We start from the raw sequence: 25,806 nt of genomic DNA, 5'->3' as shown, positions 1-25,806 counted from the left end.
TTAATTTATTTTTGTTGGCATTAAAAAATTCATTTAAAATCTTCTTAATAAAAGAAAGTACAACCGTGGATCAAATGACACAACATCTGGGATTTGTTCCAAAACAATCCAGAGGGAAGGAAGCAGGTAGAAGAATAGACACAAGACTGGCTATGAATTGAGCACTGTGGAGGCTGGGGGATGGGCACATCAGGATCCAGTATCTGATTCTTTCTACTTCTGTTTGAAATTTTTATAATAAACAGTTTAAAAAATATTACAATCAGAAGGCTTTGGGAAATAGAACTGCTATATTCTCTCCGCCTAGCGCTCAACCCCAAATAAAATTCAACGGGCAGACAAATCTAAAGAGTCACAGTCAATGCCAACTACTAACCAATCTCTAATTCCAAGTGGCAACATGTTTAGTGTCCTGAGACAGGGGTGAGCTATCTAAGGCACCTGTTCTAAAGGATTCACAAAACAAATCCCAGAAACAGAAAACTACTCGAATTCACCTAATCCACACTCCCTAGGTAAGTACACTTAAATATTAATTTTACATTCACGGCATGTAATTTTTCTTCGAGCATCGAGGAGAAAATGAATGGCATGGGCATGACAAGGAGTAGCCGTGCTTCCTCTACAGCTCTTTGAAGGAACAAGTTCCATTTCTTCCCTGACTGGGCCCTGGAATTATGTGAGCAAACCCATTCTATGGTCTGGAGAATTCTACATTGCTGGATATTAAGCAGAAACATTACAAACAGGGTAATGCCAGTTGCTATGGGCACAGAGATGGAGAGAAGTTCTTCCAAATAGTCAAGAGGATGCTGGGGGTTACTGAATGGGACAAATTCTGCAAGTAAGAAGAACTAAATGTTCTCCACCCAGTTAGGTGGCACTCCCTGCTGACTTCATTACACAAGGTCGGAAGGGCCTTGCAGGGGTCTGAGTCTCTGACACTCAAGACAAAGCATATAGGAAACCGTCTTTCAGTCTTTGAAAGCAGAGTTGTTTCATTCGCCCTCAGTGATCTCCGTCCAAGAGGCAGCATCATTTAGTTTCAGATCCTCAAGGTGTTTAGCATCCTAGGAATGTGAAGGAGGGAAAAAAGAGAAAGCTTTGTCCAGCGGATGCTTTAATCCTGGCTGGAGACAAAGCCACTTGCCCCAGCCCTCAACTCGAATGCCGTTTTCCATCTCAGAGAGAGAGGAGGAGCCAGTCCCAACTCAACCCACTTCTAGGGTCTTCTTCCCTAAGCTAGATTGCAGAACCTGATCTTTCACAGTATGGATGTGTTTAAATATTGATCAAAATAAAGAAAGGGGCAGTTAAGGATTTTAGTAGCGGGATAGTTTCGGAACAACAGCAGATTGAAATAATACTCTGGAAAGAAACCTATAGCCACCAGGTTTGTATAAGACTAATAGATGACTTGCTTAGTGCTTCTTGGTGGATTGAGCTACTGATCAGCACCCTAGATGCCTGGAAATGGGGGCATCTAGACATTTGAGGCATTTACTTTAGGTGGATCAATTGTGTCTTAGCTCTTTACATTTAACAACTTTTTGCCCAGTAAGCAAAAGCTGGTCAACGGTGCTGACATGAGCTTGTTGAGGGGATAAAAGATGTTTCACTGCAGCACTGGACAAACAGCCTCCATGCATGAGCCCTGAGAGGATGCTTTTGAGTTATGTTTTACAGGAAGCAGATTCAGAATGCCCATCCCTACTGCTCGGAGGCTATACCTACAGATGAATCAATCTCTCATGAGCATTAGAGGATGTGGGGAGTCAGAGCATGAATTATTATCTGCCCTGGGCAGACATCCCCTCCAGACCTAGGTCAGCGTGACCGAGACTGTGCGAAAAGCCTTGGGAAGGTTGTTCCAGATGCCACATTTGGAATGTGGGGAAGGCCACATTTTAAAACCGTCACGCCAAGGGATGCAACAGCCTGCTGTGGGTTGACTTGCCCCTGACACGGTATTTTCAAGCTTATTTTATAGAACAGGTTCCCAAAGAACTGCTCTTTCAAGAGAAAAGATCCGCGCTCTCTTCTCTATGGCACTATAAATCAGAGTGGCAACGCAAAGAATACAAGAAGTGGTAGTGGGCTTCGGGACAAAAATTCCAGGTCTGTCTTCTTGTGCCTTGTTTTTAAAAATTTCATCTGTATGCCAAGTGGAGACAGATACATCCTGGGGTAGCATTAACGACCTCACTGCTAGGACCTCCTGCCTAAGAGGAAATCACCCCCTCACTCCTATCTTCCCATGTCTATCCTGAGTGGTCTGATTAGGAGCAGGAGAGAGGAAGATAACTCTGGGGGAGTCAGGGTTCTCTGGCTTCTAGATTATTCGTGGGTGATTATCTGGGGTTCCGACTCACTGATTTGGGCCAATTGCAGAGAAGGGAATCCTCCAGGAGGTGGTGCCCTGGGTGGGGGAGAGTTGCCCGCGGCTCTCACATCTGTACTGCCTAACTCTGTCTTCAACCATGGGAGGGCTTTCCTGCTTCCCTGATACTCAGAGAGGTACCCTCTCCAGTAACATCTCAATGAGATTATGATGCTCAAAAGGCCACCATTTCACATTTGGGATCTGAATGATGAACTTAGGGACTGAGGGAATTTAGACGTTCTCTAGAGCTGTTAATTTAACTCCTAATCATCTTCCTTAAGTTGATCAGTTGTCAGGAAAATAAAAATTAATATACTCTACTAGTATTAAAAATCAGTGCTATTTACGTGATGATTATCTACTGATCCTGTGATGGGGCAGGATAAAAAAAAAAAAAAGATAGGCTATTTTAAATAGAATGTTGGCTGAAGATACCTGTCTCCAGACCTAATCCAATTTCCCTAAAAAGGTACTTACTTTTAGAATATCATCCAAGTGCATGACTTCTTGGTTCAGATCCTGAAACTCTTTATATTGCTCTTTATGTGGTTCTAATGCAAGGAAAAGCCCATTAAAGGCATCCTCTAAGCTCCCGTCTAGGAAGGATCTACAGCCTTCAGACTCTCCACTGACAGAGCCCTCAAAGAGCAGCCTCTCGGTGGTCGCTGGCACCTCTGACGAGGTGAGCCTCTTGACCAGCTGCTTCGTGATGTTTCCTTCAAAAGTGTCCAGTTCCACGGGCTTGAGTTCAGAGGCCTCGTCAGACTCTTGCAGAAGGGCCTCTGCGACACCCTTCTCCAGGAATAGGCGCTCCGTCCGGGCACCCGCGGATGCTCTGCAGGCCTCAGGTTTCCCGGGCTCCTCGGTCTCTTCCTCCCGGTGGGGCCTGGGCTCTGAGCCTTCTCCCAAGGAGCTCTTGGAAGAGGCCGAGCTGGCGTCATCCAGGCCCTCGTTCTGGGAGGAGGGGCTGCCGAGGCTCAGCTCCGCGGGGGTGATGGTGATTTCTGGATTTGCCAAGCACGCGCTGGGGAGAGAGGCGGCTGGGCTGTGGGAGAGGGTGCAGTCCCCATTGGGCAGGTCACTGAAGCTGAGGGACAGTGGCATTTTCTCCCCAGCTGCCTTCCCATTTTCAAAGATGTCATCAGGTAGATTCGACTGCAGATAAAAGGCAAATCATTATGATTTTAAACACAAGTGATGCGTTTGGCATGGTTCATTTCCAGACAAAATGTAAGACAATTAAAATTTAAAAAACAGACCTTTCATGATATTAACATTGCATCGTTGATTTTGTGTGTGTGCGCGTAGCGCACATGCATGGCAAAAGAAAACAAGCCTTTAAAAACTCTATTACCATTGTAGAATTTAGGTGAAAGTTCATTGCACTATTCTCAGGTTTGACATTTTTCAAAAGAAGAGGTTGGAGGCAGGGGAGCAGTGTCTGTTTCCCAAATCCAAGGATCTCACAATATTTGGCAGCCATAGTTAAGAACAGCACCACCGTTTTTTTTTGTTTTGTTTTGATTTGTTTTTGTTTTTTGGCATCGATCTTAAAAGACTTTACAACATTCTTGCTATTTCACTCAAAAGATGTGATGCTTTGTTCTGCTTCAGTTCTCATAAATTATTTTTTGAAAATCTCTACCCACAAATCCCAAGCCCTGGAAACAGTTTTATTAATTCAGTAACCATGCCACAAACAATTCAAGACCAGAAATACGTTCGCAGAGCTTCTATAAAAAGAGGAGAAAAAGACTGAAAAACTGAACAACTATCTTCCAGGGCTGCAAACCCCAGAGCTCCCAGGGTGTCCAGAAATCCCAAGTGCTCTGTCAGGCAGCCCCAGGCTCTGTGATCCGTGAAGCAGAACTCAGAAGACAGAGGTCAGAAATATCCAGGTAACCAAGATAATTTGTTTATGCAGGCGTTAAAGCAATTTCTAAGTCACCTTTCCTGACACTGTGGTCTTGGCGAAGTACTAAATGTTGTTCTGTGGGAAAAGTTTTTTAGTAATTTGAGATCCACTCCTTCAAAATGAATACTCTCTCTTGGATTCCAGAATTGATTGTTTAAGTAAAGGTAAGTACCTATTTTAATTATACATAAAACAATGAGGGAACTCCCTGGCAGTCCAGTGGTTAGGACTCTGCACTTCCACTGCAGGGGGCGTGGGCTCCACGATCCCTGGTGGGGGAACTGAGATCCCACATGCCGCGTGGTGCAGCCAAATAATAATAATAATAATAAAAAATAAATAAAACAACGAATGATCACGATAGTGCTGGGAATTAGCCCAGGAAACAAAAATGTTACAGCAAGTGAAATGGGGAGCAGACAGAAAGAGGCTCCCCATCCTCCTCCAGCAGCGTCCATGGTCCCATCACTGCTGGATCTGGGCTACCAGCTCCCAATACATGCAGTTTCAACTCAAACTCTCCATTCTCGTCTGGTTGGAAGGTTTTTTACTTTAACCACAGGATGAGTAAAAGGAGGTGTCACTGGGGCACTCAAGTAACCTCTGCAGGCTCAGTTTCTTTGCCTCGAAAAGTGAGAATGTTTTCCTGGATTAGTGATTATTGAACTGTGCTCCAGAGTCCCGGAGGGGGGGCGGGAGGGAGTTCCAGGGACCGTCCTCAGGAGGGGACGGGGAGGGGGTGGGTCCCCGTGCAACTCACTACTCCCAGCCTCCTTTACTGGCTGTATCTGCACCCCCCTTTTCCCCCCAAACACGCTTTATGCCTCCAGGACAGACAAAAAAGGAAGCTTCTGGGGAGGGATGGGGGAAGGCTGAGTCCTGCTTCCTCCGTGGGGTCCCCTGGGGATCTCACAGAAGCCCTGGGTCCTCTGAGCGCTCCTGCCCAGCCTCAGCTCGTCTTCAGAACACACATTCCGAGCAGCTCTGAGGGAGGCGGGAGGCGCTGGCTAAGTAAGGAGGGGGCCTGGTGGTCACGATTCTTATTTAAATTCCAAACTCCTCTTCAGCCATTTCTCTCAAGTCTCACATTCCCAAACCCAATTTGCATGTACTTAAGTGGCAAATATCCAGCTAGACTGAGATGCCCGGCTGAAGGGGACGTACAGCCTGCCAAGAGGGCGAGCCTATAAACGGGCACACGGGGAAGGCGTGCTGTAACTGAGGGGCGATGTATGGATGCTGCAGGGTGGTAGGAGCCCCGGCGGGGGTGGGGGGGTTGCCCAGGAGAGAGAAGGTCTGGAACTCAGCCCTGGAAAGTGCGGAGAAGAAGGGCAGAGGAGGAGGAAGTGCGTCCTAGAAGGAACAACGGTCTGTGGGAGCTCTCGAGAGGGAGGGTGCATTTGGAGGACAGTGAGGGGGGTTCGGGGTCGGCGGGGGGCAGTCAGGCAGAGATTGAAGCCTGGAGAGACGAGAGGTGGGCCTGGAAAACTGGGCCGGAATGGAACGGCTGCTCCGAGGAGTTTGCGTTTATCCAAAAGGCTATAGGAAGCCATCACATTCTTTTCTAATCTTGCTCTTGTTTACACGATGCAATTAAAACCTCTACTAACCATCTCTACACCCTCCAACTTGCAGCGTATGAGCATGAATATACACATGACATTGACAGTTACTGCATCAGCTCTACTCCTCTCTGGCTCGTGCATATCTTTCCCATGTAGTCTTCCCATTTTCCGTGGAAACTCCACTAGAGTTTAGCCTGGTCCATTTCACCTGTGTTTTTTAATCCAATGAATAAGATGCAATTATTATTATTATTTTTGGGGATGGTTTATTTATTTATTTATTTATTTGGAAGAAAAATAAAAAACGCGTTTCAAGTAGTCATTTAGAAAGAAAAATAAATCTATTTTTAATTTTTATTTAAAGTATATTTAAAAAGATATCTTACTAATGCAACATTCTTTTACCTCATTTGAGCATGCAGAGTGGGTACTTGAAAGTGATTTAAAAAAATCTATTTCAAGCTCCTCTATAATCAGTCTCTCTACTAATTTAGGCTGCCAGTTAGTCTAGAGCTGCACTCTTTTTTTTTTTAACATCTTGATTGGAGTATAACAATTATTATTATTATTAACCAGAAGATTTTTAACCCTTTCCTCTCTGGACATTCAAAGATTACTTTTATATGTCTGTAAACGGCAGAACATTCCAGGTATGTATGTACATATGTGTATGTGTATTCTCTTGTGACATAATGGATAACACATATAATGTAGGTTACCTATTACATTCCTGATTGCAAATTAAAGAGTTTCTTTTACTTCGATATATAAAACTAGCAAACAATACAATAAATTAAGGCTAAGGACCTCTTTCAGTAAAAATAGTTTTGGGAAAATTGGCTCAAATCCAATACCAGGTTTTGAAGGCTACAACTGTTAAGATTGCTATTAGTGATACATTAGCTTAACTTGTGAACGAAAATCTTCTTTGACCTTGACTGCAATTGTATGTTTTTTTAAATGACAATATCGTGACCATGGATATCTTTGCCCCAGCGCAGAAAAGTCACAGCACAAGAGCGGAGATCATGAGCAGGGAAGGACAAACAGCCTCTCTCACAAAGGTGCATGCATATGCCCCAATTTCCCAGCCGGGGACAGGAGGCCTGTAACCGTTAGCCAGTGAGCGAGAGAGAGAAGATAAAACAAGAGCCACGCCAAAGCCCACATGCCACAAGCCCCCTACAGCAAGCACGTCACACCCAGGTGGGCCACACACACTCACATAAAACTCTAGCACGGCCTTGGGTCTCAGCCTGAGGGAGGGCAGGTCACTGAAAGAGCGGCTGCGGTGCAGCTTGGCAAAGAAAGAGTCTTGCAAGGCACTCAAGACAGACAGCCTTGGCTTGTCTGGTGAAGGATGCAACCATCTCTTCAGAAGTCAAAGCAAAATGGGGGCGTTAGTGGAAAGCAGCAGGTTACCATGTTTTTGTCAGCTTTTTAGCGAGCATTTCTGATGAAAACAAGGAGGCCATTACCTACACCCACTTCTTTAAAAGTCTGATCTTAGAGAATGTGCAGAAAAGTCTACATGTGTTTACCAAAGCAACAGGTTAAGTGGGGGGAGAGGAGAGGAGAGCCACAGGAGGTTCACCACCTGTGCGCGGGTGGTCACAGACATCTCCGAATGTGCTTTCCTTAGTCACCACGTGCTTAGGGTGAACTTGAAGATGACATTACAGTCAGCCCTCCGTATCCAAGGGTTATGCATCCATGAAAAAAAAATTCCAGAGAGTTCCAAAAAAGCAAAACTTGAATTTGACAATTTGGTGGTAACTATTTACACAGCATTTACATTGCATTAGGTATTATAAGTAATCTAGAGATGATCTAAAGTATCCGGGAGGATGTGCATAGGTTATGTGCAAACACTATGCCATTTAACATAAGAGACTTGAGCACCCTAGGATTTTGGTATCAAAGGGGGGTTCTCGGAACCAATCCCTCTCGGATATTGAGGGATGACTGTATTAGGAATTTTAGAGACTCCCTAACGCTGTATATTAAGCATTTCAAACCCTGGGTGCAAGCACTGCCTCAGGCTCATCATTTCTCCTCTAGAAAGCACACTGAACTTACAAAGAAGGAGTGGTCTTTGAAGGTGGGCGTTTCTGGGGTGCCCTGGCTGTACATGGACATTCTTCTCTGGAGGGCGGCTGCCTTGTTCCCAGCGCCTGAGGATGGGGTCATGTCCTCCACGTCAAATGGACTGCAAAACAACAGGTCCCCATGAACACACGTTTGTTAAAGTCACCTATAACCACCGGTCCACAGGCCAAGAAAGCACCTCATTATACTAACGTAAACTCAAACCAGTAGGAACTGGGCTAGTTTTGGCCAAATTGGTCTGTCAGCAAACAAACCAAGATAAAAAAAAGTGGAGCAGAAAACGGGGTCTAGACTCACCCAAGGGACCCCAGATTATCATCACAGCTTTAAGCACAATTTGTGTGCACACCTGCATATCAGATAAATTTGCTTCCTCAATCGTATTAGAGACACAAACGTATTAATGTTTGTCCCAACACGAGACGTTGAAGAAGTCTGTAAAAATTCCTGGAGCTTTGCAAGGGCAGACGCTTTAATGATACAAGAGAGCAACAGATTATTGTTCGGTTCTAAAGAAAACTCTCCTATTCCTTTCAGTTGACCCAGAGCCTGTTGTGTGACTGAGAGGATAACAGTCTGTTCACAATGATGCCATTTATCAGCATGCCATGTGTTCCTCCAGCAGAAGCACTGATCCTGCATTTGAGACGTCAATCATTACAAGTTACGAGGAGAGATGGGCTGGGCAAAAGCTGTGGACACTGTTCCAATAACAAGGCAACATGTCTTTGCTGCTTCCACGCCTGACCCTCGATATTGTAAAGATGGCCCCAAACATTAATACTGAACGTGTCCTAGTTACTTGGTAATATACCAGGGGCATAAGATCAAATGTTTTGAGCAACCAGTATTTAATAGCTTATCATGACCTTTCTCAGGGGGTGACTTCAGAAAACCACTTTTAAGTTCCCTGCTTTGACAAAAGGTATCTCTGGCCCTTTGGAAATATTCTGTTTCAGTATATAGAGTGTGGAGAGACTAAGGATATCCAAAAATTTCCAAAGCAGTGTCAGATATCTGAGATAAAGAGGGCTAAGCAATTAAAACACCATAGCAAGAATCAGGATCTTTCTGTGGATAAAATATCTCATACTGGACAGTTATTTTCTTTCAAATTAGTGGACGTGAGAGATATACTTCTTTATACACATCTAAAGATTGAGAAGGAGGGGAGGAGACAGAATAAAATATTTAAAAATAGGAAGTTGAAGAGGAGAGTAGTGATATGGCAGAGGGTTCTCCTTTAACATGTGTGAACGTCACCCAGCTTATTAAAGAGATTCCTGGGCCCTGAGAGATTCTGACACAGCAAGTCTGGGGTGGGGCCTGAGACTCTGCTTTCGTACCAAGCTCCCCAGTGATTTTGATGGTCCACACGCCACCCTTGGACAGCACGAACCTACAGCACTTGTTTCTATCATGATGATATTGAAAAGGGCAACTTACTACCAGGTGATTTCCAGGTTGAGTTTGATGGTGCCAAGGTCATTGATGTCCACAGCCACCACCTGAGGTCGGGCTGCAAACAGCTCCTTGGTCTCGCAGGTCACACTGCCGACCAGGAGATGAGTTGCTAGCCCTTTGAGTTCTGTGACCTGGTGAGAGAAGGAGAGGTAAGAAAGGCCTTACAGGAGTGCAGAGGACGAAGGCAGGTTACTCTTTCCTTTGTTTTTCTTGGCCAGGGCAGGCATTTCAGAATCATATCTGAAATCAGAGGTGGATGTTTCCCAAGCCCATCTCACATTTCCATTGCCCGCTCTGACACGAGGGCAAGTCTTTTGATGTACTTGTAGTACATACAGAGGTCTGTGGGCTGGAGGGGCAGCAGGCAGAAGTCACGGGCACAGGTCTCCACGATGGACCATCCAGCCGTGGCACCAGCAAAGACAACAAACTGCAATGACGATATTGTACCTTGATGGAAATTAATCCAACTATCAGGGGCAGGAACACCATTTCTTCTCCATCCCAGGTCTGTTTGCCATTTACTTCTATTCGGCCTTTCAGTTTCCACCTCTGTCGGCCATACTTCATGAAAATCTGGGGAAAGACACCAAAGGGCCCTCAGGCCCCACTGCCCTCACCCGCCTTCCTACCAAACACCAGGATGAAAAAGGCGAGTAAATACAGCAGCTACTGTTCCTCCCCTTCTCCAGCATCCTCATGACACCCACTGACTGTCTCTTCTTCCAAATTCCCTGGCAGGGGGCGTGGAGCAGGGCACCAGCAGGGAAAGACTTTCAAAGGGGGTAAGTTCTGCTTCTCTAGGATAGAGGGTATGAAGGGCTTCCTTTAGAGAAAGGTCACTGCATCGTGCCCTTTGGCTCAGCTCTTTCTCTCGTCAGTTCTACTTCAGTAGAACAACCACTGGATTAATTCTCCATACTCCCCAGCTCCTTTAGAAAGACAAGGAACCATCAGCTAAAATCTACTTAGTGGCCAGAAGCAAGAAATAGGGCATCCTACTTTTGGATAAGGGAGACAGATCTGGACAAGGATTTTGAAATCTGACACACTCTGGGGAGAGGGTGTGCAGTTTCTCCTCAGTCAGACAGCTTTACTGCTCAGAGGAAGACACATTCCCCCTCACCACCCCCGGCCAAGATGAATGATTATAGAAGGTTTTGGAGGAGATAGTTAGATGAAATCATTATGTAAGTTCCCTTTTGAAGAGGGAAAAGATAAAAAGCTTTTTTACTTTTATGGAGTATATTTTTATAAAGAAAGATCTAGATTCTATTATTCTTCAATCATGATACTTTTGAGTAGTCATAATCCTGGATTGGATCTTGCATCAGGAAAAAAAACTGCTGTCAAGCACAATATTGGGACACTTGGAAAAATATGAATATAGATTGTACATCAAATGACATTAGCTAAAGGGCCAGTGCTAAGTTTGTTTCGTGTAGAGAATTGTACAACGTTTACATGAGAGAATGTCTTTCCACATTCAGGAAAATAATTTTTTTTTGGCTGTGCTGCATTGCTTGCAGGATCTTATTTCCCCAACCAAGGACTGAACCTGGGCCAAGGCAGTGAAAGTGCCAAGTCCTTACCACCGGACCGCCAGGAAATTCCCTCAGGAAAATAATTTAGGGGTGAAGGGTCATGATATCTGTGCATTAATCTAAAATAGTTCAGCAAAATAACAACAACAATAATAGTATTAATAATAATAAAGCAAATGTGACATAATGTTAAAAATTGGTGTCTAGGTGACCCATATATGGGAGGTCTCACACTAATCTCCAAAATTACTTATTGGCTCAAATTTCTTTTTCAAGGTAAAAAAATGTAAAAAAAAAATTGAAGAAGCAAAATAATGACAGCTGACTCCTGCCTCTCAAGTCCAACACCCAGACCGACACCACACTTACTTCATATTGATCTCCAGGACAGAGGCGAGCAAAACCAGCCAGACCTGTAAGCAAGCAATTGGGATCAGAGGTGCAGAATTTATTTCCCCTCTTTATAAACCCACACTGGCACACTTATAAAACTCAAAGTGTCAGGCCTTTGTGAAGACTCATATAATAGTTTCTGGGGAACGACTGTGGGTACAGCTATTGTTGGAAATTCCGTCTATCACAGCAAGAGAGGATATTCCTTGCTGGGGTGATGGGAGAGGTGCTCTCTGGGGCAGAGAAGACTGTTCTTTCTAGGAAGAGCCCCGTTAAGTTGTGAGACTGGGACGGATGAATCTGCTTTGCACCAGTCTCACGGGCTATGCCAGTGTTAAGATGATACAGAAGGTCCAGGGAGGCCTAAAAAGGCACCTGCTGTTACCACTCTCTGTCAGTAGATGGCAGCAACTCACCAGTTCGTCACACCCCTCCATCCACGGAGCCGGTCCATTGAGGACCAGTTTCCACTAACAAGTAGAACATAACAAGCCTCTTAAAAGATTTACTGAAATAAGAGCAGAATTAAAGAAGCCAATTTTCACTAATAATTTTCTGGAGGATTAGTCTTTTGTTTTTAATACTTCTGAAAAAAAGCACAATCGACTGATCTTTATAAATCACAATTGGCTGGATATACCAATTCTAATAAAGTCCTAAACACTGTTTAAAAACCTCTGCCGAAGACATAGAGAATGGACTTGAGGACACGGGGAGGGGGACGGGTAGGCTGGGACGACGTGAGAGAGTAACATGGACATATGTACACTACCAAATGTAAAACAGCTAGTGGGAAGCAGCCGCATAGCACAGGGAGATCAGCTAGGTGCTTTGTGACCACCTAGAGGGGTGGGATAGGGAGGGTGGGAGGGAGACGCAAGAGGGAGGAGATATGGGGATATATGCATATGTATAGCTGATTCACTTTGTTATAAAGCAGAAACTAACACACCATTGTAAAGCAATTATACTCCAATAAAGATGTTTTTAAAAAAAACAAACCAAAAAAAACCTCTGCAGAATATTCAGGATTTATCTACTGCCTAGTTACATACCTATGCAATTACAAAGGAAGCCTGGTTAAAAAACAAAACAAAAAAACCTAAAAAACTGATCTGATATCAGTGCTGGCTAAAGGAGAGTAAAGGGGAAAATCCTTTGAGGGTTTTTATTTTTCCTTTCAAAATCACCAGAAATTTCATATTGGAAGAACTTATCCAGATGGGAGAAAGCGACTTGGTAGTGATGTTTTTGAGCTTCTCAGCTCATGTTATTAAAGCAAAAATTTTTGGAAATGCTGGAGGCGGTATCACTCTGATACTCTGATTATAACCATAACGTGGCAGGTGGCAGTAGACAGGCAAAAACAGGCCTGGGGCTGTGCTAGGATTCTTCAAGTCCTACCTGCTAATGTAAGCCACTCATGGTACTGATGGCAGAATTGAAACTAACAGTGGGTCAATTAGAGTTACCGCCTTGTGTCTTTTAAACCTGGCCAGGTTTCTTTCAGACTCTGGTCTGAGGCCTGTTGGGATTTTCAGCCGGGGAAAGCTTCATGTTTTCTCAGCAGTTTGGGGGATTACTGCTGCACTGTCTACAAAGCTTTCATTATGGCCACTCCAAAAACCGTCATGGGGGTTAGCACCCAGGGATGAGCATGGGGGAGTGGAGGGGGTGAGGGGACTTTAATCCCCATGGTGCATCTTCCTGCACCTTGTGGATGTTTTACTGTAAACATCTATTACTGATAAAACAGCTCTTCCATGACCTCATTCGGAAGGCCCAGATGCTACAGTCTGCAGCCGCCCACCCTGTTCTTTTGCTGAGGGACCATTCTGTCACAAGAATGTGCCGCCTTTTTTTCCAGTTCTGTGAGGATCTTCCTTTCCAAAGATAAAAAAGATCACACATGCTGGCAGGCAGCGTATACACAGAGAAAAGGCTGGTTGGATATTCATGACAATTTTAGCACTGGGGGGGAGCGATTCTGAAGCTAAGGAAGTGACACTTTCTACTCCAAGGAAAACAGCCAGACAGCTGAAGAAATAGGTGCTCCCATTACAGGACTGACTGATTTACTGACCAGGCATAAGTAATGCAGATTTACTAGCTCCCTGGTAGATGTCCCCTCTCCCAAGGCCGGACCTGCCCTAAAAGCTGCAGGTGCCAACACAGACTTTTGGCTATACACACTGCCTGGAACTTAATATGAAGTAGGTAATACTTGGGAGAAGAAGTAGTTTTTCTGTAACAGACCACGTCTTTCCATCTGCAAACTGATGGATGGGTCTAGTGCTCCCTCTTTAGCCTGGCATTGGACCCTCTTCAAAATCTGGCATCAAGGAGTTCCACAACTCTCTTCCCAGGGTCCTCTCATTCTAATGCAAAGGTTACAGCGGGAAGCCTTCCTCTTCTCCATTTCCGTCCCACAAGATAGGTGGGTGGCACCCTTTGCGTCCCCTCCCACCCCCACCCCCACCCCCCAGGCATCGAAGCAATTGGCCACATTTATTTTTTTTTTTTTTGAGGTATGCGGGCCTCTCACTGTTGTGGCCTCTCCCTTTGCGGAGCACAGGCTCCGGACGCGCAGGCTCAGCGGCCATGGGTCACGGGCCCAGCCGCTCCGCGGCATATGGGATCTTCCCGGACCAGGGCACGAACCCGTGTCCCCTGCATCGGCAGGCGGACTCTCAACCACTGCGCCACCAGGGAAGCCCTGGCCACATTATTGATCCAGTAGATCATTTATTCCATGGAATTAGATTAGACTGGCTCATGCAACCATTGTCTCCAGTAGACTGTGTGGAAGTCAAGGCCAGAGACCATTCACTAGGATGCAGCCAAGAGCCTGGCCAATAGCAGGCTCAATTGTCTTTACCATCATCACTTACCCCGCCCCTCCAAAACCCCACAGAATGATTGCTGTCTGTGTGTTGGGGAAGGGTGTGGCAGGAGGAAGTTGGCTTACCAGGTCTGAGAATATTATGAAAGATCCTCAGCTTAGGTCACTATGGATGTTGGGGGTGGTAATTTTTTTTTTTTTTTTTTTTTTTTTTTTTTTTTTTTTTTTTACCAGAATGAATAACAGATAAGAAAGTAGGTAACTGCAAAGATGCAAGATTTCTTGGCAGCGTGAGAGGCTTCCTTTTATCAAGAGAGAGGAAGATTTCCACGGGGGTGTTACCCTTGAAAGGCTTCATAGAAATAGTTCAAGTTTTCATGTTAGATTAGGAAAGGAGAAGTGAGATAAATCAATAAGGAAAAAGGAGGATCACTTGCAGGTTTGAGTGACCCCCCTGGGGGAAACCCTGAACCCAGATAGAAGCCAGGGAAGCCCTTCGGGCAGGAAAGAGAGAACAACGTTGAGGGTAGAGATGGAAGAGCAGGGCTAGCAAAAAGTTGAGCCCGTCCGTCATGATAACGCATCATAACCCAGAGCCGCTCTTTAGCTGGGCAGCCAGGTCCCCCGCTGGACGGTAGGGCCCCCAGAGCACCCTCACTGATCCTCAGGCCTGAGGCCCAGGTCTGGTGGGTGGGTGTCCCTTTCCTCCCACCCACTCCTGGGTGCCTGTGTGCTGGGTGGAAGACTACCATCCCACAGAAGAGAACATTTTTTGAGCAATAGTTTATAGTGTCTGTTCATCTTTGTTAGAACTTCCCTCCTCATATGGGGCTGGGGGACGGGAATGCACTAGGAGCCACGAGCTCTGGAATTCAGTTTCAAGTTTGACTCCAACGTATTGTGTGACTTCTGGGACAAGTGACTTAACCCCGCTCCCCATCGACAAAATGGGGAAATCACTAACCCACCCCAATTGGTGAGTTTGATAATAGTGAGCGTCAGAAATAGGGGAAATACGGTACTGCTTGTATTAACAGTGAGAAGATGGCATGATGGGAATTTCTCTCAGCTGTAAGACCCTAGGCTGTGCTAGCCTGCGTGGAGGGTGTCTGAGAGTTAGGGGAAGGAGAGAGAAGTGTTTTCTGCTAAACACTGACTCAGGGCAGTGGTTTTCCAGAAGCAGGCTGCTGACAGAATCATCCTGAGGATGAAAAATATACCCGAAGGGTGCCACCCACCTATCTTGGGGGAGGGAAACGGGGAAGAGGACGGCTTCCCATTGTAACCCTTGCCTTAGAATGAGAGAATGCTGGGAAGAGAGCTGTGGAGCTCCTTGGTGCCAGGGCCCCGCCCTGACTTGCTGAGATGGGGGCAGGGCCTGAGTGGTTTTAGAACCACTGACTCGGTGAGGAGCCACAGTGAAGAGAATGGACCTAAAAAACTGAAACAGCACAGATGCCCCGCCTCAGTAGTAAAGTAAGTATTGAGACTTCATACTGAATAACAGACTGATTCACTACGGGATCTGCTGGAGAGAAGAACGCAGCCCTGTGGGCAGCTGAGGGTCAAGGTCATGTTGATTGCAGGTACACTCAACCAGAGCAGCTCTACGGGTATCACACTTGACAGAAAACTTTGCCTCCTGAGTTAGGTGACTCATTGGAAAATGAAGCTCTCCTGTCAAGCACTTAAAAAAAAAGCACCCCTTCTCTACTTCCTTAATGGCAAAAAGTAGACAAGAGGGTGATTAAATCCCCATTAGCAACCCAGGGGTCCAGCTGCTAAGAAACCGCAGAAAAGGAAAGGCACACAAACTAGCCCTTCTCCCGGCGGTGAGTGGGTGCGTGGCCCAAACTCAGAAGGAAGATGGACTCGCTGTGACGGCTGCTCATCTGAAGCCCTGCTGGCCACTGAGTTGTAAACCTGACAGCACCTGAAGGGTGCTCCGTTGTCTACAACTAGAGCTTCTTTTTGTTCTGAAGATGCTTGCAGTACAAATCAACAATGCTCTCAGAGTAGGACTTCCTGGAGTCAACACCAGAAAGGCACTGGGAAAAAGAGGAGAATGCACAGTCCTATGTGGGTTTAACACTAAAAAACATTTAAAAATAAAGAAGTTGGTAGGTCGTTTATAGGAAAGTAGAGCATAAAGGAACAAACTAAATGACACCACCAAGAAGACAACAGACAAGTCTAGAACGTGGGACATTCTGTACAACAGTGACAACACGTTCAAAGTGACAACAGTGACAACAGCTTCAACATGACAAGTCAATGGTAGGAAAAAAAACAAGGAGGGGTCTGTTTTAGATGAAAGGAAACTGAAAAGAGATATCTAACGACCAATGATAACGCATGGACCTCATTTGAATCCTGATTTGAACAACTGTATAGCTCACTTTTGAGACCACCAGGTCATTTGCTAATGGAATGGATTCATAACAAAGGCATATTCATTTTATTAGAAGTGATAATACTTGGCATTGTGGTGTCCCTATCATAAGATGTCCCTATTCTTTAAGAGAGGCACATCGCAGTCTACAGGGAGAGACTCCCACATCTGGGTTTTATTTCATCAAAGGAAAAACAAAGACAAGAAAACAGATGAAGCAAAGGTGGCAAAATCTTGCTAATTCTTAAATGGAGGTGATGGGGCTATGGGAGTTCCTTATAATATTCTTCCATGTTTGTGTATGTTTGAGATCCTGTCACAGTAAATATTTAAGTATGTAGGCAAGCCTCAGGACGAGAAGGTTCTGGAGCATCAATAAATTAACATAAGTGGGGAGGGTTGAGAGAGAGTGGCCCAGTGTCTTTGCAAGGAAAATAAAAACAGTGTGTGATGTCACACTTCAAGGAGCTAGGCGGAGATGGCACCCCACTCTCTATAAAAAGGAGGAAGAATACCTTTCATCTTGATGGAGAACTCCCCCAGCTGCTTCTCCAGCTCTGCTTCAATGGTGCACATGTTCTAAGAAGAGCACAGGAGACCAGCGTTAGGGCTGCATTTCTTTCAAAGCACAGGATGTTCTCACAGCAGTGGACAACCACTGCTCAAACGGGAGGCATTTACCTGTTTGTAGTGCGTTACGCGTATGTAGCAAATCGTCACAAAATGTTTAACCTAAGCCTAAGCAAGCCTTCTAGTGTACCGGAAATTTAGAGCATAGAAGACCAAGTTAAGTTATATCATAAACAGTCAGATAAATCCAGAATGTGGGAGATTCTAAAAGAACTGGCCTGGATTCTATAAAAAGGCAGTAGAATTATGGGAAAAAAAATTTTAGATAAAAGAGATTAAAGTGACATAACAACCAAATGCAATGTGTTAACTTTGATTCCATCCCGATTTGAAAGTAAATAAACTAAAACAGTTATAAAAGACATCATTGGGCCAAATAAGGGAGATTTGAAAATGCACAGGATATTAGATAATTCTATAGGAGGACTGGTAATTTTCTTAGATGTGATAATGGTGTGTGGTTATGCAAGGGATACAAGTTACATAGGTTATCATTAAAGGATCTGTGCTAAAATATTTATGGGGTGAAATGGCATGTTATCTACCATTTACTATCAAATGACTGAGTAAAAAAGGAAAAAAAGTCAAGCATATGCAAGAGAAGAAAAGCAAATATGGCAAAACATTACCAATTGGTAAGTCTAAATAAAGATATATGATGTTCAACATACTAGGCTTGACTTTTCTGAAGGGCTGAAATTTTTCTGAATAAGAATTTGGGGCAAAAAGGGCTCAGGAGCTCAGCTGTACTCAAAGTGAATGAGGCAGAGTTCCTGCTGCCATGCCCTGAGGCCCTCAAAATGATTCTTGGGTTTGACAAGCGTGCTCTCCTCACTCTAACGCTGAGGAACAGTAAAGGCAGAGGAGCCACACCATCTACGCCTGTGGTTAGATATCTAACCACTCGCACCCTACCTCCTCAGTGTCTGAGGACCTAAACAGAGCAATCGCAGTCAGAAATCAAGAGGAAAAGTGCTGTGGCCCTTGTGCAGCATGGCCAGTTTAAGCGTTCGATGCCACCTCTGGTGTTCTAAGCAGAAGTCCCCGTCCCATCCCCCCCGCACAGGCGCGTGTGCGCGTGCACCCCCCACCCCTGCCCCCCAGGGCAGCATCTACAAGCTTCTTCCTCCATCCCGGCTAGGGGCTCGGACGCATGGCCTGGGCAGCTCAGTGAGCACAGACAGGGGCTGCTTCCATTTGGATTTTGTTTGCAAAGGACTTCAGAATTGATTTGCAAGCTAGAGGTTCCGACTCTTAAATGTTGGTACCTCAAGTAGCTTAGCAAAGCTGGGGAAAACTCCTGAGGTTGAGTTCTGTGCAGCTGGAAAGCTTTCAAAACAAAGTCTCAGTTTTGTAAACCAATTTTCTTCCTTAGAGCACTGGGTGTCTCTGGGAAGGAATGCATTACTGTTTCTAGAAATATATCAACGATGTTATCATCACGTCAGGACTGCGACCAATGTCTTTGAAAAACTTGGGGGGCAGCTCGTTTAACAGCTGAGGACATCCGTGGTCAGAATTGCCTTCTGTCTCACCCAGGCAGCCATGGATGAACACTGCTGCCCTTGCAAAGGCACCCAGAACCATCTATTCCTAAACCCTCTTTGTGATAAAATCCTGGTTTTTGTGGTTATGTGAAGATACAAATCCACTTGATGTCAAGTGAGGTAGGAAGCTACAGAAGTCTTGGACTTCTTTCTCCTCTTGCTGACATTACACTCTACATCTTTGAATTTGTGAGGAAATATGATGCCATGTCTTGGCGCTTGACCACCAGGGGGTATTTCTGAAACAAACTACAAAAGTTCTGGGACAGGCACGGGCTGCCACTCAGTCCTGCTTCGTGTGTACTCTGAACGGCCTCCTTCATTGGCAACTGCTCTTTTGATTTCACAGATGTGAGGAAATGAGGTCTCATGAACTAGGGCTGCTTCAAAGCCAGAGATTCTTAATCTGTGCTCCATCAACTTGGATGGGGAAAAAAGAAAGTCACATCGCTATTTCCACTAACCTCTAACTGATATCTAATACGTCCATACATCATGAAGGTAGAAAACACGCCGCAGCCGTATGACTAGTACCTGTGACTTAGACCTGATAAAAGTCACGTCTATGTTCATGTCACATCAATTGTTGCAGGTACCTTGAGTAATCATTTCTATTTTTCATTACTTTCAAATTGCAATAGTTATTGGAGCCACTGCTAAATCTTGTAGTTTGATGAGTTAATAAAGCAGCAGTCTTGTACTGTATCACACATTTGATTTAAAAAATATTTTGATCACTGTACTGACAATATTGAAATAACTGTATTTCAATATAATTTGTTTCCTTTGAATTCCTATGGGTTTCATTTTATGCATTCAAAAAGCATTCTCCCAAATGGAGAGAAAGAAGCCCTGTTTTAGACCATGAAAAAAGACAAATTTGGTTCAGACAAGAGGCGGGGCTGGAGGGTTACATAGGAAGCAATGCTGCGGCAAGTGATCCAAGACATCCCTCCCGTCCCAGGGCTGAGACCGGATGCTCAGCTCTGGGAATTGTCCAGCAGACCCTCATCAGGCCGATGACTTCATTCACGAAATTGGATCTCTGAACAAAGACACATGGGAGAGTGAGAAGTGCTGCTTTAATAATTCAGTCATTTAATCAAAGGCACTGGTTTCGGGTGACCCCCGGAGGAGTGAAGACCTCCCTGTGTCATATGTTTGGGCCCCAGAGACAGTCAGAAAGCAGGAAAGCATGCTTCTGTTCATGGTTCTTTATCTTGCCTCCTTTTAGATAGAAGGGAAATTTCTTACAATAAAATAATCGTAGGCAGGAGGTGGGTGAACCCAATATCCAGGGCAGCCATCTTAACTACAAGGTCTGTTCAATTTGCAGGGATAAAGCTAGACTAGATCGTACACTAGAGAATTTGGAAGTGCATTTCAATGACCAATACCAGGGCATTTGTGGCTTATTCATTTGCTGAAATTTTTAACATGCATTCGTAGTCTATTTGTGCAGAGACTATACACATAAAGAAGTAGAAGATTTGGTCAATGAATGGCTTCGCAGTGTCTAAAATCTTGTGGATTTACACGTCCATGAACAAACCTATTACCAGGCACTAGGAGGTGAGTGCCTGGCAGGTGATGTTCACAACAGAAAGTCACATGCTCTGGAGTCCACAGAAGGCTCTAAACAAAAATTCAACCAACAAAACCACCCGAGAGCCATTTTAAACAGCTTCACCAATGGCCTCAAGGAAACGCAAGACAGGCAAACAGTAAAACGTCTCTCTCTAAAGAGTAGAATGAGGTTGAGGGTGCCATTCCCCTGGTTCTCGTAGCAGGTATCGACAATTCAGATTGGGCCAGGTGGAGTTCAGCAGCCGAGCAGGTTGGCACATACCTCTGTGTACTCTTTGTAGCTCCGGTTGATCTCTGACAGGCTCTCCCGGGCAGCTTTGCTGGCAGGGGACGTTGCAAAGGCTTGCTTCATTTTGCTGGCACCATCTTGGAGGCGTCTTTGGATACAATAAGCTTCATAGAGTTCATCTACCTGCCGGAATCAAAACAGACACACAAGGGACATAAATATTTGTCACACTTGAAGGAAATGACATTGGCCATTGTCAAGTGCTTAAGATACTTTATGTTTCTGACCTCAAAAGGAGAATCTTGTAGACATGCCATCCTTTTAGACAGATTCATCATTTTTGTTTTAGTCACATGATCCATTTTCTATTTCAAACCGGATTTTACTCCGAGCTCTCTTTTCAAATGACACAAAATGAAAATGAACTTAACATTGGTGGACTGCGTGAGACAAGGTTTAGATAATGAAGACAGGAGTCTTTTATATAAGGAACGAACACTGGAAGAGTATGCGGTTTCAAACCAATGTGAAGACGTTGCATTATACTGGGCTATTATCACTTTATTTTAAGAGAGCGTCACCAGGTGATATTCACGCATCCAGATTTAGATTAAAAAAAAAAAAAGAACTCAAGGCTATTTATCGAAAATGATTTTTGTAAAGATGTGGCCCAACAAAAGAGAGAAAACAAAGGTAAGTTATTCTTAAAATTAGGGTGAAGCATGACTGTTAAAACTTAACAGACTGAACATAATAACTGTGACATTTTGGGCATGTAATTTATACCACAATTTAAAAAAGTAAACGGGAAGAATGGAAATGAACATTTCTCTGCGATACCTCTATACTTAGGTTTTTAAATAATAATATACCCATTGCAAATGGCTATTGATCATATTCATTATGTAAGCCTGACAGTCACTTAATACTTCTAAGGCAGTGATTCTAAATCAATCCAAGGTGATTTTGATATTCAGGGGACATTTGGCAACATCTGGAGACATTTTTCAGTGTCACAGCTGGGAGGTGTTGCTAGCATCTAGTTGGTAGAGGCCACGGATGCTGCTTAACATCCTATAACACAGAGGACAGCCCCCTACAACAAAAAATTATCCCCAAATATCAATAGTGCCTAGGCTGAGAAAACATACAGCTATTCCTGATGATACTTATCTCTATAGTCTCTCGTCCTATCTTCAATTATCAACACACCAACCACAGTTAACTACAGGAATTATCAGGTAGATTAAGAAGAAGGATATCACCAGACATTATGTTTTCTGGGAGGCAGTTATCTACCTAGGACTACTTGAATTTTTCATTTCAGTACAAACTTTGTTCCCTCAAAAAGGAGGCTACAGTTGTAGAACCAGAAGCAGGTAGAGGTGAATATGATGGACTTCAGGGTTTAACATTCCCCTTTTGTTCTGAAGGCAAAGTTTTGGCTGATCACTAAAAAGCATTACTACTACCTGTTAATAGTACAATTTTCCATCGTTGCTTTCTCTATACAGATGTCAATGATACTTAGCTTAGCATATGAATGTTAGTTAAGAGACTGAAAATGATTCTCCTGGTTAAAGGATTCTTTGTTGCTCTTCAACAATTCACTCCACTTCACTGAGAGGAATCGTCAAAACTCTGGAAGGAACAGTCTTTCCTCTTTGGGGTTGGTGGGTTTGTCTCTGAATAAGAGGGAGGTATAAGCCCCAAGGGGTTGTGGCATATCTGCTGATAAGATCCTTTGGTTGGGTGACTGGCATACAGGGTGGTTTCCATACATTAAAACTAAGCTAAGACTCACTTGGTGAGCTTGTTAAAATCATGATGCCCAGGCCCCACTTTGAGAGGCTGATTCAGTAGGTTAGGGATGGGTGAGGAGTCTGAAATTTTAAGTAAACAGTGCAGATTGTTCTGATGTGGCAGGTCCCCTACAGACTTAGAAGCACAAAAGCTGATACCTCTTCCGATGCAGGCCAGGCTGTTTCACCCATATGGCCTCCTGGGGGACTGTCCCTTCAGCCCTTCCCCCACTGTAGTCCAAAGACTGTAATCCTCTCAATAAGGAAACTGCTAACTGGACCACTGGTGTAGCCCTAACGACTTAGTATACTACTTTGCATTTAAAGAAAAGTTTACCCTTGTTTTCATTTAAATATCAATCTACCCTAGCCAAATGGAGTTAACCTTTAGAATAAAGGATAACTATGTACTCACCTAAGCAGAAACTGGTCCATCTGTAGGCAAGAATTTGTCTTACTTATAAGTCAGCAGTGGCTCTCATCAAAATAAACTGATTAATCAATTAAATATCATTTGTTAGGATTTGTTAGGGATCCATCCATAAGATGCTGCAGATAGAGGACTACCAACCTTTAATAACCACTAGGATTGTTATATCTTACAATGATGGATACAAGATGGATAAATACCCTCTTACCTAATACTAATTGTTTTCTTGGTATTTTTCCAAATAAACAGAGTAATTTCAAAGCTTGCCCACCACATAAATATCTTCTAATGGATGCCATTGTTTGTTTATTTATTTATTTATATAGGCTGCACTGGATCTTAGTTGTGGTATGCAGACTCTTAGGTGTGGCAGGCGAACTCTTAGTTGCAGCCTGCATGCAGGATCTAGTTCCCCGACCAGGGATCAAACCTGGACCCCCTGCACTGGGAGTGAGGAGTCTTACCCACTGGACCAACCAGGGAAGTCCCTGTTTTATTTATTGAGTTGAACAGAAATAGGAGCAATTTCAGATTTGCCAAGGTAATAAAAATCTTTCAAAGTGGGAATGGGAATGTACAACGGCAGTAGCATATACATATGTTTAGATCATCATAGAATTTTAAACTTGAAGGGATTCTTAGGGTCATCTAGATTGACTATGTGTACCTCCAGCCTCACTGCATGGAGTGGAAAGCCAAGATCCACATAGATGTTATAGCTCAGTGAGTACGTGGCAGAGATGGGACTAAAACCTGGGGCTTCTGACCACTAGTACAGAGAACTGCTAAAACCTCCAGTCTCTCCACTTGGAACACAGGATGATGGGTGCAGATAGGAACAGGAATTGCCAATGGTGTGATCCAGCTGCCCTCAAAGGGACACTGTTTCTAGGTTGTACTGATACTGACTGATCGTGTCCAGAACAGGGTGAGGGGGATAGACCCACTCCACGTTAGGCTGGTGGGACCATCAGTCAACTATTTGTAGGGTTCAGGGCTGGATGTCAGGGACCCTGACAAACTGGTGTACGTAGAGGGGGGCAATGAGGATGAAAAGGAATCTGGAAACCAAGCCATGTGAAGAAGAGTGGAAGGAACTGAGAGCTTGAGAAAGATTGAGGGAGCTACATGACAGCTGTTGTTAAGTACTTTAAAGGCCTTCATGAAGAAGGCTATGGGGGTACCAAGTTGTATGTGGGACCTGAATGTAAAGTTAGGCAAGTGTGAAGATTTTTGTAGGTCAGTTTGGTTTCATCTTATCTCTAACCAGACTACACCCAGACTGTATCCTCTACCAGGCACTGTGCACGCTGCATAGGAAACACGTAATAAATATCTGTTGAACTGAAGCAGAGTAAACGATGTGCTAGGTAATCAGGCTCTCCATTCTTATTTTTTTTCTACAACTTTACTGCCTGTTGAGGATTTAATTGCTAATCAGCTTAGGAGTCAATTGGATAAGAAATTCTCCATGGACTAGAGGCTATGCTCAGGCCAAAGGTGTATTGATCAGTGACTGAGAACTGAAAAACAGGCAAAGACAAGACGAATGTCACTTACCTTACTGATGTGAAACTCCAGGCGTCTCATGTATCTTTCAATTGTTTTAATTTGCTGGAATAAAAGAAGAAATTTGAAAAAGTACAGCCATTTACAGTTTCACTGATTAGACTTGTGTGGCTATCTTTATTATCTCATACTCAAAAGTACCAGAAGATGTTAACTATTTCCCCTTTCCTCCTATCTCTGTTACTACTTTAAAGATTCTCTAGTATCAACTTAGAAAGTATTTTTTTTTAAATATTGAATAAATACTCTGAGAGATAAAGTTGAGTTAGCTATTGGAATCCTTATGTTTAACATTAAGAGGGGCCAACCAAATGGAATTCACTGGATTTCTGGCAGGACAGTATCATACTGGAGTATAGTTAAGTTTCTTCATAATAACATTTTATCAGCTCAAATATGAACTCGCCCCCCCATTTTAATGTCTCTGAAATGGGGTGCATTTTACAACTGCAACTGTCTGTGCACGCCCCAAGATCATCATAGTTGGTTATGTGTCATCTCTTCCATTTGAGTTATAAATATTATCACATGAGTTAAATTTAATTACCCTTTAAAATATCTGCAAACAGATTATACTATGATTCAGTATTTTTTTTAAACAACTTTATTGGAGTATAATTGCTTTACAATGGTGTGTTAGTTTCTGCTTTATAACAAAGTAAATCAACTATACATATACATATATCCCCATATCTCCTCCCTCTTGCGTCTCCCTCCCACCCTCCCTATCACACCCCTTGAGGTGGTCACAAAGCACCAAGCTGATCTCCCTGTGATATGCGGCTGCTTCCCACTAGCTATCTATTTTACATTTGGTAGTGTATATATGTCCATGCCACTCTCTCACTTTGTCCCAGCTTACCCTTCCCACTCCCCGTGTCCTCAAGTCCATTCCCTATGTCTGCGTCTTTATTCCTGTCCTGCCCCGAGGTTCTTCAGAACCTTTTTTTTTTTTAGATTCCATATATATGTGTTAGCATACGGTATTTGTTTTTCTCTTTCTGACTTACTTCGCTCTGTATGACAGACTCTAGGTCCATCCACCTCACTACAGATAACTCAATTTCGTTTCTTTTTATGGCTGAGTAATATTTCATTGTATATATGTGCCACATCTTCTTTATCCATTCATTTGTCGATGGACACTTCAGTTGCTTCCATGTCCAATAGCATGTTTACAACATGCTATTGTAAACAGAGCTGCAATGAACATTGTGGTACATGACTCTTTTTGAATTATGGTTTTCTCATGGTATATGCCCAGTAGTGGGATTGCTGGGTCATAGGGTAGTTCTATTTTTAGTTTTTTAAGGAACCTCCATACTGTTCTCCATAGTGGCTGTATCAATTTACATTCCCACCAACAGTGCAAGAGGGTTCCCTTTTCTCCACACCCTCTCCAGCA

At 43.9% G+C, this 25,806-nt stretch overlaps 1 protein-coding gene across 4 annotated transcripts in view; it reads right to left on the bottom strand.

Annotated features, from left to right (window-relative positions):
- Positions 1-25,806, bottom strand: part of RIPOR2 (RHO family interacting cell polarization regulator 2) — a 97,709-nt gene that overhangs the window by 30,855 nt on the left and 41,048 nt on the right. For 3 of the 4 annotated variants that reach the window (XM_007116231.3, XM_028479151.2, XM_028479152.2), the window contains exons 6-13: positions 24,393-24,446; positions 20,634-20,783; positions 17,123-17,186; positions 11,350-11,393; positions 9,887-10,012; positions 9,419-9,567; positions 7,943-8,072; positions 2,861-3,538 (exon numbers count right to left, since the gene is read on the bottom strand). In XM_007116231.3, coding sequence (XP_007116293.1) covers positions 2,861-3,538; positions 7,943-8,072; positions 9,419-9,567; positions 9,887-10,012; positions 11,350-11,393; positions 17,123-17,186; positions 20,634-20,783; positions 24,393-24,446 — 1,395 coding nt within the window. Of the gene's footprint in view, positions 1-19; positions 1,071-2,860; positions 3,539-7,942; positions 8,073-9,418; positions 9,568-9,886; positions 10,013-11,349; positions 11,394-17,122; positions 17,187-20,633; positions 20,784-24,392; positions 24,447-25,806 lie in introns of those variants that run through there. The other variant, XM_007116233.4, reaches the window with a different exon arrangement.

This window comes from Physeter macrocephalus, chromosome 18 (assembly GCF_002837175.3).
Source record: "Physeter macrocephalus isolate SW-GA chromosome 18, ASM283717v5, whole genome shotgun sequence".
Lineage (NCBI taxonomy): Eukaryota > Metazoa > Chordata > Mammalia > Artiodactyla > Physeteridae > Physeter > Physeter macrocephalus.
The sequence above is the reverse complement of the archived record's forward strand: the minus strand, read 5'-3'. Positions and strand labels throughout refer to the sequence as shown.